This window comes from Trichomycterus rosablanca, chromosome 2, assembly GCF_030014385.1.
Source record: "Trichomycterus rosablanca isolate fTriRos1 chromosome 2, fTriRos1.hap1, whole genome shotgun sequence".
NCBI classification, from domain to species: Eukaryota; Metazoa; Chordata; class Actinopteri; order Siluriformes; family Trichomycteridae; genus Trichomycterus; species Trichomycterus rosablanca.
Window position 1 is genome coordinate 32620661 of NC_085989.1, and position 15827 is coordinate 32636487.

Genomic DNA, 15827 nt, shown 5'->3' on the forward strand with positions numbered 1-15827 from the left:
TAAAATCCTCATAAAATAAATACATTATTTCATTGATATTGTAAAATACCTCCTTACCAAAAGCCCAAGTATCCTATCCTCTACAAATGTCTTATCTGAGAAATAGAAAGCCTTTGAAAGGTTGTTCAAATACCATTACACTGTTCAATAGTTAATGCAAGGCAAGAAAAACATGCCAGAGTGTGACTGTTTTAGTAACCCATTTACATCTCATTATACATTATTAATATTATTATATATTAATATACTGTTTTGACTAAAATACCTTTCATTTTGTGTAAAATATCAAAATCAAAGAAATAAAATGGAAATCTGCTGAACCATTAGACCACTGACCCATTTTTCCATCCTCTTCCTCCTTTGTCAGCCCTGAGCTTCAATACCAATTTGCAATTGTGTCTCAGCCACTGAGTGTAGAGGAAGTGTGGGGGAAGGGTGGTGAATGGTGACGTACGGCACCATCCGCTATAGCATCGCTTTACCAGTCTGGAGTATTCAGGAGCAGCCAAGTCTAGACACTGCCACTTCCCATCAGCTACATATCTGTGTTCTTTGTCTACAGTAGCTTCCCTCCCACTCTGCTAAGCTAATGCTTCACCAAAACACAGCACAGTAGATAAAATGTGTTTTTTATACCTTAAATAGAGAGTCAGAAGGATCAATAGACGGAACAGAAAGAGAAAATAATCAGCACTTCTCTTACCAGCGAATTAGGAGAAAACCTAATTATCAAAATGAATAAGACAGTACTGTAGACATTTAAGAAGAATGGAAAGCTATTAAGCAGTATTTTATGCTAATTACTCAGCACCAGCGCATGCTTCTGATTAGCTTTGGACTCACTGCTGCCAATGTTGTGTACCTATCTACAAACATCATATGTTGTATGTAGCACCTCATGATGTCCTCAGTTTATGCACATTAGTCACACTAAATAGTTCACCTCATCCTCATACAAAATGTATTAGGCAAAGAGAACAAAAAATGTTTTAAAATTATCATTTTATGAACTGAATAAAAACTTATGAAGTAGTCTTGGCCCACTTTTTGGAGATCACTTTAATTTACCCCAGCATTTTAACAGGGTTTTACATTTACATTTTCAGCATTCAGCAGATGCTTTTAACCAAAGTGACTTACATTACTGTGACAGTGTATTGTCTAAGCAATTGAAGGTTAAGGGCCCAACAGTGACAACCTGGCAGTGGTGGGGCTTGAACCAGCGACCTTTCGATTACTAATCCAGTACCTAGGCGACATTCTTTTTCGCATATCCAAGCTCGTTTAGAAGCTGGGGTCAGAGCACAGGGTCAGCCATTCAATGGCTTAATGGCAGACCTGTGATTCAAACCCACAAACCTTTCAACTGATAACCCAAAGCTCAACCCACTAGGCTACCACTGGTTTGAGGTGGTACCCTGTCTAGGCCACTCCAAATTTTAATTTTCTTTCTTTTAAGTCATTTAGAGGTGTATTTGCTGTAGTGCTTTGGCTTGTTGTCTTGCTGCATAAGTCAACTGTACTTAAGCCTCTGATCACTGTTGACCAGACATTTACCTTCAGTTTTGTATGATCGAGAGCTGAATTCATGATTCTGTCAATTATGGCAGTACACGCAGACCCTGATGTACTTATTGTGGAATGTAAATGAATGAGCCTTTATGTTTCTCTTAGTTAGCAGAGATTTAACCTGGCAACTCTTATGGATCAGAATTTTTGCCTGTTCTTTTTCTGATAGTGATGTGAGACCTGCAGTTTAACAGAAGGTCCTCTGGGATCAGTGCGAGTTAATGATGTGCTCTATGATGCATTTTATCAGGCTGGCCACTTCTAGAACCATTCAACACTATTCCAATTTTTCTCCCTATTTGGAGATATTGGTTCTTATTCCTTAAGCTTATTACTTTCCTATTCAGAAAGTACCTTTCTGTACTTCTATATTATAATAACTTTTTTTCTCATCTCTTCTAGAACTTCTTTTGATTATGGCTGCCACAAAAAAGCCTTTACATTACTAAAAAAGGTTTCATTTAAATGATCAGCCACAGTAATCATGCCATTAATAATTCAAACCCATTATCAGTTAAATGTTGAGTTTTTTATGTAGTAGGGGCAGCTTATTAACCTGAGAGAGAGGTGGAAGATTTTGTAAAGGGTTGTGTGTGTGTTCTCTTTACTGGCTTCCTGTAGCTGCACACATTCAGTTTAAAACACTGATGCTCGCCTACAAAGCCAAAAATGGACCAGCCCCAAGCTACCTTTGAGGTCTAATAAAACCCTGCTTTGTACCACGCAACCTCGAGCCACTAGCCTTGCTCGACTTGATCCTCCACCCAGAACTCGAGGAAGACCAGCATCAAGGCTCTTCTCTGTACTTGCACGCAAGTGGTGGAAGGAGCTTCCCTTGTCTGTCCGAACATCTGAGTCTCTCAGTGTCTTCAAAAGACGATTAAAAACCCACCTCTTTACTACACACTTAAACTGACATGTACTTACTTACTAACACTCTTATTCATTTAGTTGTCTAGTTAAACCTGAGAAAGGTAATGTCTAATATGGAAGCACTTCTGTAAGTTTCTCTGGATAAGAGCATCTGCTAAATGCCGAGAATGTAAATATGTGTTTTTGTGTATGTGTGTGAGTAATAGAGTCAGCTGTACTCTCAACACCAGACATAAACTAAAAACATATATTGTATTTATTGTAATTATTGTATATACTTTTGTTTATTGTACTGTCTTGCACTTTTGTACTGGTCCTGAAGGAATGTTGTTTAGTTTCAATGTACTTGTATATAGCTGAAATGAGAATAAAGCCTCTCTTGAACTCTTGATATGAAAATCTCTTGCCTTTATTCATGTATTCTAGCTGGGAACACGATGATAATATAGAAATATTGTTTATTTGCAGCTTCCATAAAATGAGGAAAAATCATTAAGTATCATTTGGATCATATGATTTTTGGATTTTTACCACAAAACCTTTAAAAAATCTCAACTAATCAAATTACTTTTTCTGTATTGCTCCAGTATCTCTAAGTTATATAGTACTTTAATAAAACAGCATCTGTTTCCTCGTGTGAGCCAAATGACTATCCATAGAATTAATATTTTATTAACATTTGTTAATAAAAGTTATGAAAGTTAACATTAGTGCTTATGTGTGCTTTAGTGACTAGTAATCATCCTGATTATTTTTCAGGGAGTCAGTTTGTGTGTGTATTATTATCTGTTTTTAAATTATTGTGTGTTCTAATTGCTCACATTTCAGATGTGATGAATAAAGAATAGATTTAGAAATACTGGAATATTTATTAAATATTGGACATTCTAGTGCACATCTCTTAGACCCTATTAAAATATTGCCAATATCAAAGTTGAAGGTTGATTCAGACTGACCCTGCTGTGCCATGCAACGTTGTGCATCAGACTTCCACCTTAAAGACTAGTCACGTCATGTTATTTAATCATTTGTGATTCTCCCCCATTAAGCACTTTCATGACAGGCCCTATAGCATTTGATCTATACACGAGTCAAGATCTTGAAGCTGTTTTTGCCCTCTAATGACCCTATGTGACCCTTGTCATGCATTAACAATACCAACCAGTCAATACACATCAGTACATTTGGCAATAGAGAAACTCATGTCAAGCATGTCAAGGCTGTTTTGAGATTCAGGCTACAAAGAGTCAAGTCGAGTCAGACATAAATAACAGATGCACTTTTACACCCAGTATGAATACAATGCATCCCTCATTACCTTCATAAAAAACATTTATTTCTATTACTCTTGTTATAACAATGGTGGCTGAGTGCTGCAGATTATTTGGTGCATTTTGTGTGAGTCCAGCGCACATCAGGCCAGTGGGCTGCATATATGCCATGGCAACTAGCTCTCTGTGTGCCCTGATGCATATTCCTTCAGATTTATGAGGTGAACACTGCTGCATTATGCATACAGCTTACTGACTGCCGTTGCTTCTTTTTTTTGTAGGAGGGCTTTGTGTGTGTGCATGTTTGTTTTTAGATGTAAAAAATGACCTGCCACTTCTGATTGCCTCATTATTGCATACACTTGAGTTTCATGCACATTTCATCTTAAAAGTTCACATACGCTTGTATGGGGGATGTTTGACACAGCAAAGGTTAGTCAAGCTTTAAGGTGCCAATTGTGAGGCAGGGGCTTATTTCAGCTCATAACAGTGTCACTTTTCTTTTAACATGGGAACATTATATGGGAACAGAAAAGTCATCAATTGTAGCCAATTATTACAGTATGAATAACCAAAACATTGGAAGCCATGGGTCTGAATATTGGCTGTAATAACTGCCAAAGCTGGCTAAAGTGCTAAACAAGGATGATTAATATGTATGATGTTTTGGATTTTGTAAGGTCTTTTAATTAATACAAATCCATGATTGTGATAATCATTTATGTGGAAGTTGAGTTTGTACATTGAACTTTCATAAAAGGGCTTTTAGGGGTTTCCATCCCTGGTGCTTTACTAATAGAAACAAACAGGTAAAAACTACTACACTTTTTGGCAGTTTTATACACTGCCTGGCCAAAAAAAAAAGGTCACACACTCTAATATTTGGTTGGACCGCCTTTAGCTTTAATTACGGCACGCATTCGCTGTGGCATCGTTTCCACAAGCTTCTGCAATGTCACAACATTTATTTCTATCCAGAGTTGCATTAATTTTTCCCCAAGATCTTGTATTGATGATGGGAGATTTGGACCACTGCACAAAGTCTTCTCCAGCACATCCCAAAGATTCTCAATGGGGTTCAGGTCTGGACTCTGTGGTGGCCAATCCATGTGTGAAAATGATGTCTCATGCTCCCTGAACCACTCTTTCACAATTTGAGCCTGATGAATCCTGGCATTGTCATCTTGGAATATGCCCGTGCCATCAGGGAAGAAAAAATCCATTGATGGAATATCCATTATATCCATTGATGGTTCAGTATATTCAGGTAGTCAGCTGACCTCATTTTTTGGGCACATAACGTTGCTGAACCTAGACCTGACCAACTGCAGCAACCCCAGATCATAGCACTGCCCCCACAGATCACGTGACCTTCTTCCATTGCTCCAGAGTCCAATCTTTATGCTCCCTAGCAAATTGAAGCCGTTTTTGCCGGTAAGCCTCACTGACAAGTGGTTTTCTTAAGGCTACACAGCTGTTTAGTCCCAATCCCTTAAGTTCCCTTTGCATTGTGCGTGTGGAAATGCTCTTACTGTCACTATTAAACATATCCCTGAGTTCTACTGTAGTTTTTCTACGATCTGATTTCACCAAATGTTTAAGTGATCGCCGATCACGATCATTCAAGATTTTTTTCCGACCACATTCCTTCCTCGAAGATGATGTTTCCTTACTGTCCTTCCACTTTTTAATAATGCGTTGGACAGTTCTTAACCCGATTTTAGTAGTTTCAGCAATCTCCTTAGATGTTTTCTCTGCTTGATGCATGCCAATAATTTGACCCTTCTGAAACAGATTAACATCTTTTCCACGACCACAGGATGTGTCTTTCGACATGGTTGTTTAACAAATGAGAAGCTACTCACTGTTAGGGTTAAATAACTTGTTGCCAGCTGATACATAATCACCCATGCAGTAATTATCCAATGGGAGGCTCTTACCTATTTGCTTAGTTAAATCCAGGTGGTGACCTTTTTTTTTGGCCAGGCAGTGTATCTCTGTAAACTCACGTTGTGCTGGGCTGCAGTTCAGTGATATTTTCTTAATTATGATGTTAAGGCATTATGATGAAATGGCACAGTTCCTTAACACAGTCATGTTGCAGAACACAAAGAAAATTGCAGAAGGCACAGTATTAAAAATGGAAATTCCAACAAATACACTGCTGTGTGTAATTGGACTTTTACAGTGAATGTATGAATGTATATATTCATATTGCCATTTGAAAGCTGTATGTGGCTGGTTAGAGTGGGACCACATGGCAACATGGGTCCTTGGGACCTGGGTTTGATCCTTGCCTGTGGTCATTGTCTGTCAGAAGTTATGAATGCTCTCTTTGTGTCTACATGCCCAAAACCATTGCAACTAGGAAGAAGCATTTATTAAAAAAATAAATCTGCAAGTGTAAATGAAATGAAGCATGAAGCTGGGACATTAACAGTATTTCTCAGTTATGTCCACGGTGACTATCTGCGGTGACAGAAAAGCAACAGAGGCAGCATTTCTTATGTTTGAATTTTTGCTTATTGCTATTCTTTAAATTAATGCAACCAAAACAACTCTGTAGAGAAAGTTGTGGCTCCATTTGCAGAAAATATTTTTAAAAGAAATAAATTCACAATAGCGTAAACATAGTCAAGGTACAGGTAAGTGTAATAGGTAAATACAGCAGAGGTACCAGCAGTGGATCCAAGTAATTCAGGTAGTTTAACAGACACGCTCTATGCACAAACAAAGCCAATGATACACAGGGCTCAAACTCACAGGGGAAATGACATGAGATATTCAGGTGGCTGGATGTTACAATGTAACTACTCCCTCTCTTTCCTAGGTGGTGGATGCTGATGCTGTGATACTGGGAGAGGAGCAGACGGGCCTCCAGTGGATGTAGTGAAGTGCACTTTTAGAAAACTTGCAAGCAAGGTATGAACTTAACACCAGCCGACTGTGGCCAGTGCATTCTTCTTTAAAAAAGCCATATTGCATAAAGAGTAAAATAGGATTCTGCTAGTAGGCCTATAGTATCTTTTACTCAGGTATAAGAATGTAGCGTTCTTATATAAAGGCAACACAGTAAATGTGTGACAAAATATCAAATAATTGCTATTTATTATATCCTTTTAATGACACCAGTACTCTGGCCATAATAACTCAAAATAAGATTAATTTGACCACAATAACATGAAGTAGATATGAAATAGTAATAATTTTGTTGGAAATATGATTGTTCAGATAAGTTATTTCTTTGTTAGTCTGTAGAACTCTTGTGTAACAATAGAGAAATACACAAAACATTTACATGTAACATTACCTATATCTAAGTCACCATGACAACATTTAGGAAGGTAGGTGGAGAAGTCTCAATGTGTGTCCTTAGTTGTTTTTGGTTGTCTGGAGATGGCACTGACTTTCCACTTCTTGCATCACTTAGAAGTGATCTTGGCATTAGATGAGTTTTCTTATCCATTAATCATGGATAAAGTGTTATTATTCTGTTGCACTTTCCACATTCTACTGCAGATCACACCAGAGTTTAGTTTTATGTGGCTTGCAGGTAACATCTTATCAAATCATGCTGTGATGGTGCAGAATGAGATCAGTGAGAGTTGAGCTGCTGGAGATACAAGCTTATAGAATTCATGTCTAAAAAGTTCTCTTTAGTCATTTTGTGATGGTGAAGACTGACTGAGATGGCTCAAAAGTTGATTGGTGGTCCCATGTGGACTCTCCAATGCCCAATTTACAGATTTTTGTGAGTTGAATACATGTATACTCCTATATGTAGAGAAATTAGTTTCTTTGTCCCAAAATAGAGGATGTTGATTGGTCAAAAGCAAATTTTACAGAGGCAGATGATAGCAATATTAAGAGATGCACACATATTATAAATGCACACGGTGTACACTTATAAAACTTTGTGTGAACATTTTAAGTAAACCAGAGAAATTAACCAATAATGATTTACAATTATGTAAATGACATATTATAAAGGATAGGGTCTTATGAATGTCTTGTAAAAGTCTTAGATTCAGATATATGAAGGAAAGTGTCATTTGGATGTTATTCCTTTTTAACATATTTCCTTTGTCTCGCCCATAAAGATTCAAAATCCTTCTGGAATGTAGAAATATTAATCTTAATGGCAGTACACAATTATGTTGAGTTGGTTAAAAAACTAGTGACTTAAAATTAGTAATTCAAGTTGAGTGCATTTTCATGCTGACACATAGTTTCTACACTAGCAGCGTATGAAAGCATGCAGTGAATATTTACACTGAGCACAAACCACAGCATGGCAGAGCAGAGTAAAGGGCTTTAACAAGAGCAGGCATTTGTTCTAATTTCAATTTTTAAACTGTCAAGCCAGAAAACTTCCTCTTTATTGCTAAGGTACTTTTAATTCGGACTCAGAACTCAGACAGTTCCTCTAAAAACTACATACAGTTGCAACATTTATTTATATAAGTATGCTTTCTCTCTCTCATAGATATATATATATATATATATATATATTACTTGGAATTTGCTATTTTTAACTCCAATTGTCCCTAGGTGTGGGTGTATGCTTTCGTTGGCATTAGCACATTATCAATACTAATAACAATACTTTTTTTCACCTAACTACTTAAACAAAACAAAAGATAAAAAACTGTAGAAAAATATCCACTTTACAATAAAAGGTTATGTTGGAAGCTTTTAGTAGTGCTCATTTTTTGTACAAGCTAAATTAACAAAACTTTTACATAGTTAATAAACCCCAGAACTACAGTAGTTAAAGCCACACTCTATAACCCACACCTCATGTACAGCATCACTGTGAAGCACACAGAACTGTAAAGAATAAAAAAAAACCACACATTCACACCATGTGGTTTAAAATAGCATTCAGAAAAGAGAAGTGAAAAAAACAGTGTTATGCTGAGTGCGACTTATACATGCGGAAGTGCACAGAGCTTTTAGGACTACACTGAGCACAAACCAACTGCTTGTAAATGATATAGATCTTACGATATACGCACAACTAATTTGCAAAATAGCACATAAAAAGGAAGAAAGGAGAAAGAGGCACAAGACTATCAAAAAGACTGAAGAGCAAAGACTGAAACGGTTAAACCAAAGGTGGGAGAGGCAAGTTGGGTGGCTGGTAGGTGAAAACTCGTAATGTTAGCTTTTAGTTAAATAATATAATACAGCTGTCAGTTCACTGAGAACATGTTGTTGCTAAACTACCTCCGTTTCAGTTTTATTAGTGGGCAAGGAAAAACTGAACCTTACACTTTTGTGTTATATCATGTAACATTAGACCTAAACTGATTGCTGGAATTTTGCTATACATTTATTCACTCACTCATTAATTTATATTTACTAGCCACTTATCAGAGTTTAGGTGGGTCCAGAAATAATGTAAGGCATTTGTGGATATAAAGGGAAGGTCTCCACACAGAGAGTGATTGGAGGCAATGTCTGTGCTGCACCCACACTACTTGTTGCACCACTTTCACCCAAAAAGTCTTAAATAAACATGATCAGTTTTCACTAATCAACGTAACTGTATTTTGTAAAAATAAACACATGTAGAATTTAATTCCTGCCACTTACTTAAACAAAGTTGGAACAGAGGTATGCTACTGTTATGTTATAGATAAAATAAAAATAAGAGCCTGTGTCGATAGAGTACAAATCGCAAAACAATAGAATAGAATAGAATGTTAAACATTTGGTACATCCACAATTAAACCTAACATGTAACAATAAGCCTAGACTTCAGCATTAATGGACATCATTTTCCAGGAGAAGGCAGCTTGAGCCCTACGACTATTTCACTATGATAAGTGCAGGTGCAGATGGGGAAGCTTATGGCTGATGAAAGTCTCAGCCATGAGAGGGTGAGGGAGAGCAGTGAATGATACAGCCATGGAAACAGACCTATACAGCTAGTTGCCAGGAGACAGTGATAAACTGGTCAGGAGATGCTTTCGCTGTATTGTACTGGGTGTGCATGTATGTGTGTGGGTACGTATTTAACCACACACTGCATACGTTTTTGGTACAGAATATCAAAGTAGCTGCTAAAAATAACATTTATTTTTGTATTAATATATAATGGAAATGGGGCTTTATTGTGCCTTTTTTCAAAGACCAGTTTTGGTTCTCTGTTATATTTTTGTTAAGATACTGTCAAAAAATTAACAAAAACAAACTTCAAATCACATTCAGTTATTTTTTTTGGCTGTATGAGTGTACCTGACACTCTTCTTAATTATCAAGACCACTGGTCTAGTGATCAGAAGGTTGCTGGTTCATGCCCCATTACCACCAAGCTGCTAACTTTGGGTCCCTAAGCACGACTCTTAATCCTCTGCTTGCATTGAATCAGTCACAATTATAAGTCACTTCAAATAAAAGAGTCTGCTAAAAACAGTATATATAAATTATATGCTTCCCATTTTGTGGCCACACTTTTGCAAAGGCACTTCTCTGCCTCAGCATGACTGTGTTTTTTATATCCAACATTAAAAATGTCTTCTGTAAAGTGTATTCTCAACTGCGTGATAACTACTAACTTAGTTATTTGATGATGTGAGGACCCCCTTAGTATTTTTATGAATAATAAAAGCTTCAGATGTACCAGCGCTACTTTTGGGGTGCATTTAGATTCACATCATTTTACAAGCTTATAAATACAGAAATCTGAACGCATTTTAACCCTGCTTTAATTACATTTTTATGGTACGTGACCTTTTCAAATGGCCTAAAGTAGGGCCATGCTATCAGGTGACTTTATTAAAAGGTCACCCAGCAGAGTATACTCTATATAATTTATTGTGGATTTTATTTATAGGTTTTTTATTACTCCAGGCAACCTGTGTCCCGTGGGCAGCATATGGCCCAGAACACATAAAAAATTATTGTATGATTATTTATGTTCCATATGTGGTTTGTGAGAGTTGTTAACCCTAGATCCACTCATTTCATACTAACCTCTCAATAACTGACAAAGAATATTTAATATTAGTTACCATTACTACAGAGGAAAATTATTACTCAGTATTAATTGCTAAGAAACTACTATTACAATTTCAATTTTAAAACAATTAGTTACTGTATTATTTTGAAGTACACATCCACAACTGCTACATTGCAACAAACTTAAGTAGTCACAGAAATATACTAAATATAATGCAACATAATAACATTATTTTAATACAATTAAAATCTTTGGCAGTAAAAAGTTGCAAACAGCCCCACATAAACACAGTGCACTTATTTGTATGTCCATTCCAGCTCAGGAAGCTTTAATACTACAATGTTGCAGACAATTCTCATGCAATTTTGATCATGCATAGTGTATATAAATTACCTGCATGAGCCAGAGGTAAAAATCTGTTCTTGGATACAGCTAGAAGACAACAATAAATCATCTAAATTTATTAAAACAAAAAATTCAGCTAGGTGCTGATTTTACAGCATTATTTATACATGTCTAACTAAATAATAGGAGGGTAGAGGAGGATAGTTACTGGTACTTCCTGTTTGTATATGAATTACATTGTAAAAGAAGAACGCTAAACATGTCGGAACTGTGTCCGAATTTGTTGAAATTTCAGTAAAGTATCACTTAATAGAATTAATTTATATTAGTTATGATTTACATTAAGTATGATAACATCTAGATTACAGCAAATGCTGCCCCATAAAGCACATGTATGCCTCAGCCTACAAATGTGCAGGTTACCCATACTGTAACAGATTTTGGCTTTTGAAATTTGCATTGGTTACAGTTATGATAGGCTTTTTCCTCTTTGGCACCCAGAACACAGTAGCCATTATTTTCATAAACAATGTAAAAGGTATACAGCACATTTCCACTTTGCACCAGTCCACCAGAAAGAGTCTGCAGCATTTCTGGGTGATATTGATATTTGGATAAAGCTTTGCATAGTAGAGTTGTAACTTGCATTTGTAGATAAACTGACCAACTGTTTTAATGACAAAGGTTTCTAAAGTGTTCAAAGTGTTAATTATTAACTAATTACAGTATCATAGAATCTCTGCTTAAAATGTTTATTTTCTGTGACTAACTTTTGTGTCAGAGGGGAGGTTTACAAAGTGAACCGTAAATAGAAAACTGCTGGTTCAGAAGAATACATACAGTGTATCACAAAAGTGAGTACACCCCTCACATTTCTGCAAATATTTCATTATATCTTTTCATGGGACAACACTATAGACATGAAACTTGGATATAATTTAGAGTAGTCAGTGTACAGCTTGTATAGCAGTGTACATTTACTGTCTTCTGAAAATAACTCAACACACAGCCATTAATGTCTAAATGGCTGGCAACATAAGTGAGTACACCCCACAGTGAACATGTCCAAATTGTGCCCAAATGTGTCGTTGTCCCTCCCTGGTGTCATGTGTCAAGGTCCCAGGTGTAAATGGGGAGCAGGGCTGTTAAATTTGGTGTTTTGGGTACAATTCTCTCATACTGGCCACTGGATATTCAACATGGCACCTCATGGCAAAGAACTCTCTGAGGATGTGAGAAATAGAATTGTTGCTCTCCACAAAGATGGCCTGGGCTATAAGAAGATTGCTAACACCCTGAAACTGAGCTACAGCATGGTGGCCAAGGTCATACAGCGGTTTTCCAGGACAGGTTCCACTCGGAACAGGCTTCGCCAGGGTCGACCAAAGAAGTTGAGTCCACGTGTTCGGCGTCACATCCAGAGGTTGGCTTTAAAAAATAGACACATGAGTGCTGCCAGCATTGCTGCAGAGGTTGAAGACGTGGGAGGTCAGCCTGTCAGTGCTCAGACCATACGCCGCACACTGCATCAACTCGGTCTGCATGGTCGTCATCCCAGAAGGAAGCTGACGCACAAGAAAGCCCGCAAACAGTTTGCTGAAGACAAGCAGTCCAAGAACATGGATTACTGGAATGCCCTGTGGTCTGACGAGACCAAGATAAACTTGTTTGGCTCAGATGGTGTCCAGCATGTGTGGCGGCGCCCTGGTGAGAAGTACCAAGACAACTGTATCTTGCCTACAGTCAAGCATGGTGGTGGTAGCATCATGGTCTTGGGCTGCATGAGTGTTGCTGGCACTGGGGAGCTGCAGTTCATTGAGGGAAACATGAATTCCAACATGTACTGTGACATTCTGAAACAGAGCATGATCCCCTCCCTTCGAAAACTGGGCCTCATGGCAGTTTTCCAACAGGATAACGACCCCAAACACAACCTCCAAGATGACAACTGCCTTGCTGAGGAAGCTGAAGGTAAAGGTGATGGACTAAACCCAATTGAGCACCTGTGGCGCATCCTCAAGTGGAAGGTGGAGGAGTTCAAGGTGTCTAACATCCACCAGCTCCGTGATGTCATCATGGAGGAGTGGAAGAGGATTCCAGTAGCAACCTGTGCAGCTCTGGTGAATTCCATGCCCAGGAGGGTTAAGGCAGTGCTGGATAATAATGGTGGTCACACAAAATATTGACACTTTGGGCACAATTTGGACATGTTCACTGTGGGGTGTACTCACTTATGTTGCCAGCCATTTAGACATTAATGGCTGTGTGTTGAGTTATTTTCAGAAGACAGTAAATCTACACTGCTATACAAGTTGTACACTGACTACTCTAAGTTATATCCAAGTTTTATTTCTATAGTGTTGTCCCATGAAAAGATATAATAAAATATTTGCATAAATGTGAGGGGTGTACTCACTTTTGTGATACACTGTACATGTACAGTGGGGGAAATAAGTATTTGATCCCCTGCTGATTTTGTAAGTTTACCCCCTTACAAAGACTTGAACAGTCTATAATTTTTATGGAAGGTTTATTTTAACAGAGAGAGACAGAATATCAACAAAAAATCCAGAAAAAAAACATTAAATAAAGGTTTAAACAAAAGGCCCACAAATTAGTCCTGTCCCTGTATAAAAGACTCCTGTCACAGAATCAGTTTCTTCCATTCAAATCTCTCGACCACCATGGGCAAGACCAAAGAGCTATCAAAGGACGTCAAGGACAAGATTGTAGACCTGCACAAGGCTGGAATGGGCTACAAGACCATCAGCAAGAAGCTTGGTGAGAAAGAGACCACTGTTGGTGCGATCATTCGAAAATGGAAGAAATACAAGATCACAGTCAATCACCCTCACTCTGGAGCTCCATGCAAGATCTCACCTGGTGGGGTAAGAATGATTCTGAGAAAGGTGAGGTCAGTCCAGAATTACACGGGAGGAGCTTGTCAATGATCTCAAGGGAGCTGGGAGCACAGTCACCAAGAAAACCATTGGTAACACACTTCGCCGTAATGGATTGAGATCCTGCAGTGCCCACAAAGTCCCTTTGCTCAAGAAGGCTCATGTACAGGCCCGTCTGAAGTTTGCCAATGAACACCTGAATGATTCAGAGAAAGCTTGGGAGAATGTGATATGGTCAGATGAGACCAAAATTGAGCTCTTTGGCATCAACTCCACTCGCCGTGTTTGGAGGCAAAGAAATGCCCGGTGGGGATGGTGTTCTTGGGGTCATATCCAGCATTTCTCTGCTCCCAGCTCCAACAGTGGTCTCTTTCTCACCAAGCTTCTTGCTGATGGTCTTGTAGCCCATTCCAGCCTTGTGCAGGTCTACAATCTTGTCCCTGACGTCCTTTGATAGCTCTTTAGTCTTGCCCATGGTGGTCGAGAGATTTGAACGGAAGAAACTGATTCTGTGACAGGAGTCTTTTATACAGGGACAGGACTAATTTGTGTGCCTCATGGGCACATAACCGGTCTGTGGGGGTCAGAATTCTTGCTGGTTGGTAGGGGATCAAATACTTATTTCCCTTAATTAAATACAAATTAATTTATAACTTTTATTTAATGTTTTTTTGGTTTTTCTGGATTTTTTGTTGATATTCTGTCTCTCTCTGTTAAAATAAACCTTCCATAAAAATTATAGGCTGTTCAAGTCTTTGTAAGGGGGTAAACTTACAAAATCAGCAGGGGATCAAATACTTATTTCCCCCACTGTATAAACTGTTACTTTACGCTAAGAGGAAATTTGTTTAGATGGATCAAATGTAAATAAGGAACCAGCTAAACAGGTTTGAATTAAAGCTGCTAAAGCGTAGGGGTATGCTGTCCATAGTCAAGTAAGGTTTTTGCTTAGTAAGGTTAGATTGCTATTGGTTTAGAGGCGCCCTTGCAATGGAAATGCTTTTGCCTCTGCTGTGTTTTGTCCATGTAATATGCAATACATTTTAGTTGAGTTTTATGATGCCTATTTTGGAGGCTGTTTTAATTTACACCTACCCTACAAGTGTATGTAAACTTTTTAACTCCAAGTTAATATCCTAAAAATGGCATATTACAATTGAAGAATAAGAAATTTGGTACATGCATTGATAAATTTCAGATTGCACTAATGCAACATGTTGCTTGCAGACTACCCTGCTATGTCTTTAAAAAAAACCTCATCTAGTTTAGAACACTGACACTTGTGACCTTACCTTAAAATAATAAAATAGCAGAATCGGTGACCTCGGCTTTCAGTTCTGTTCTGCACTGACCACAAAGTCCTGCTAATCATGTTGTAAGCTGTAAATGCTCTTAGCTATTTATTTCTTATATATCTCTGGAAGCACATGAGGCTGACAATTTAAACAAATTGTTTTATATTTATTGGGTCTTTTATGTCATCATACATAATTCTAACATTTATGAGGTTGTCAGAGAATTTATATCTTTATTATATCTTTATATAGTCTTTATTATTTGCTAAATGTTTTCTAAATGTTTATTATAAGGCACTTATATTATTTTTGGAATACAAATAAGAAGTGTTTTACAGTATAAAGGGTATCATTATTATTATTATTATTGTTAATATTACTGTTGGTTACCAAAATGTACAAGAAGTGAAACTAAAAGTTTCCTATTTATTTTCTATTTTTAAATGTAAAGTGGAAATGTCTTTAAACTGTTTAAAAAATTATTATACGGCTTTGTACTGTATGCATCTTTCCTCTTCCTTGCCAGGTTTGCCGGCCATGGGGAACCTCATTAAGGTCCTTGGCAAGGATTTAGAGAACTGTCCACATTTTTTTCTGGACTTTGAAA

At 37.6% G+C, this 15827-nt stretch overlaps 1 protein-coding gene across 4 annotated transcripts in view; it reads left to right on the top strand.

Moving 5' to 3' along the window:
* fam49al (family with sequence similarity 49 member A, like) overlaps positions 1-15827 on the top strand; it is a 49420-nt gene that overhangs the window by 15727 nt on the left and 17866 nt on the right. For 2 of the 4 annotated variants that reach the window (XM_062990729.1, XM_062990728.1), the window contains exon 1: positions 15714-15827. Coding sequence is in view for 2 of the 4 variants with exons in the window: in XM_062990728.1 (XP_062846798.1) it covers positions 15722-15827 (106 nt within the window). In the remaining 2 variants the exon portion in view is untranslated. Of the gene's footprint in view, positions 1-6543; positions 6636-8774; positions 8857-15713 lie in introns of those variants that run through there. The other 2 variants (XM_062990731.1, XM_062990730.1) reach the window with 2 other exon arrangements.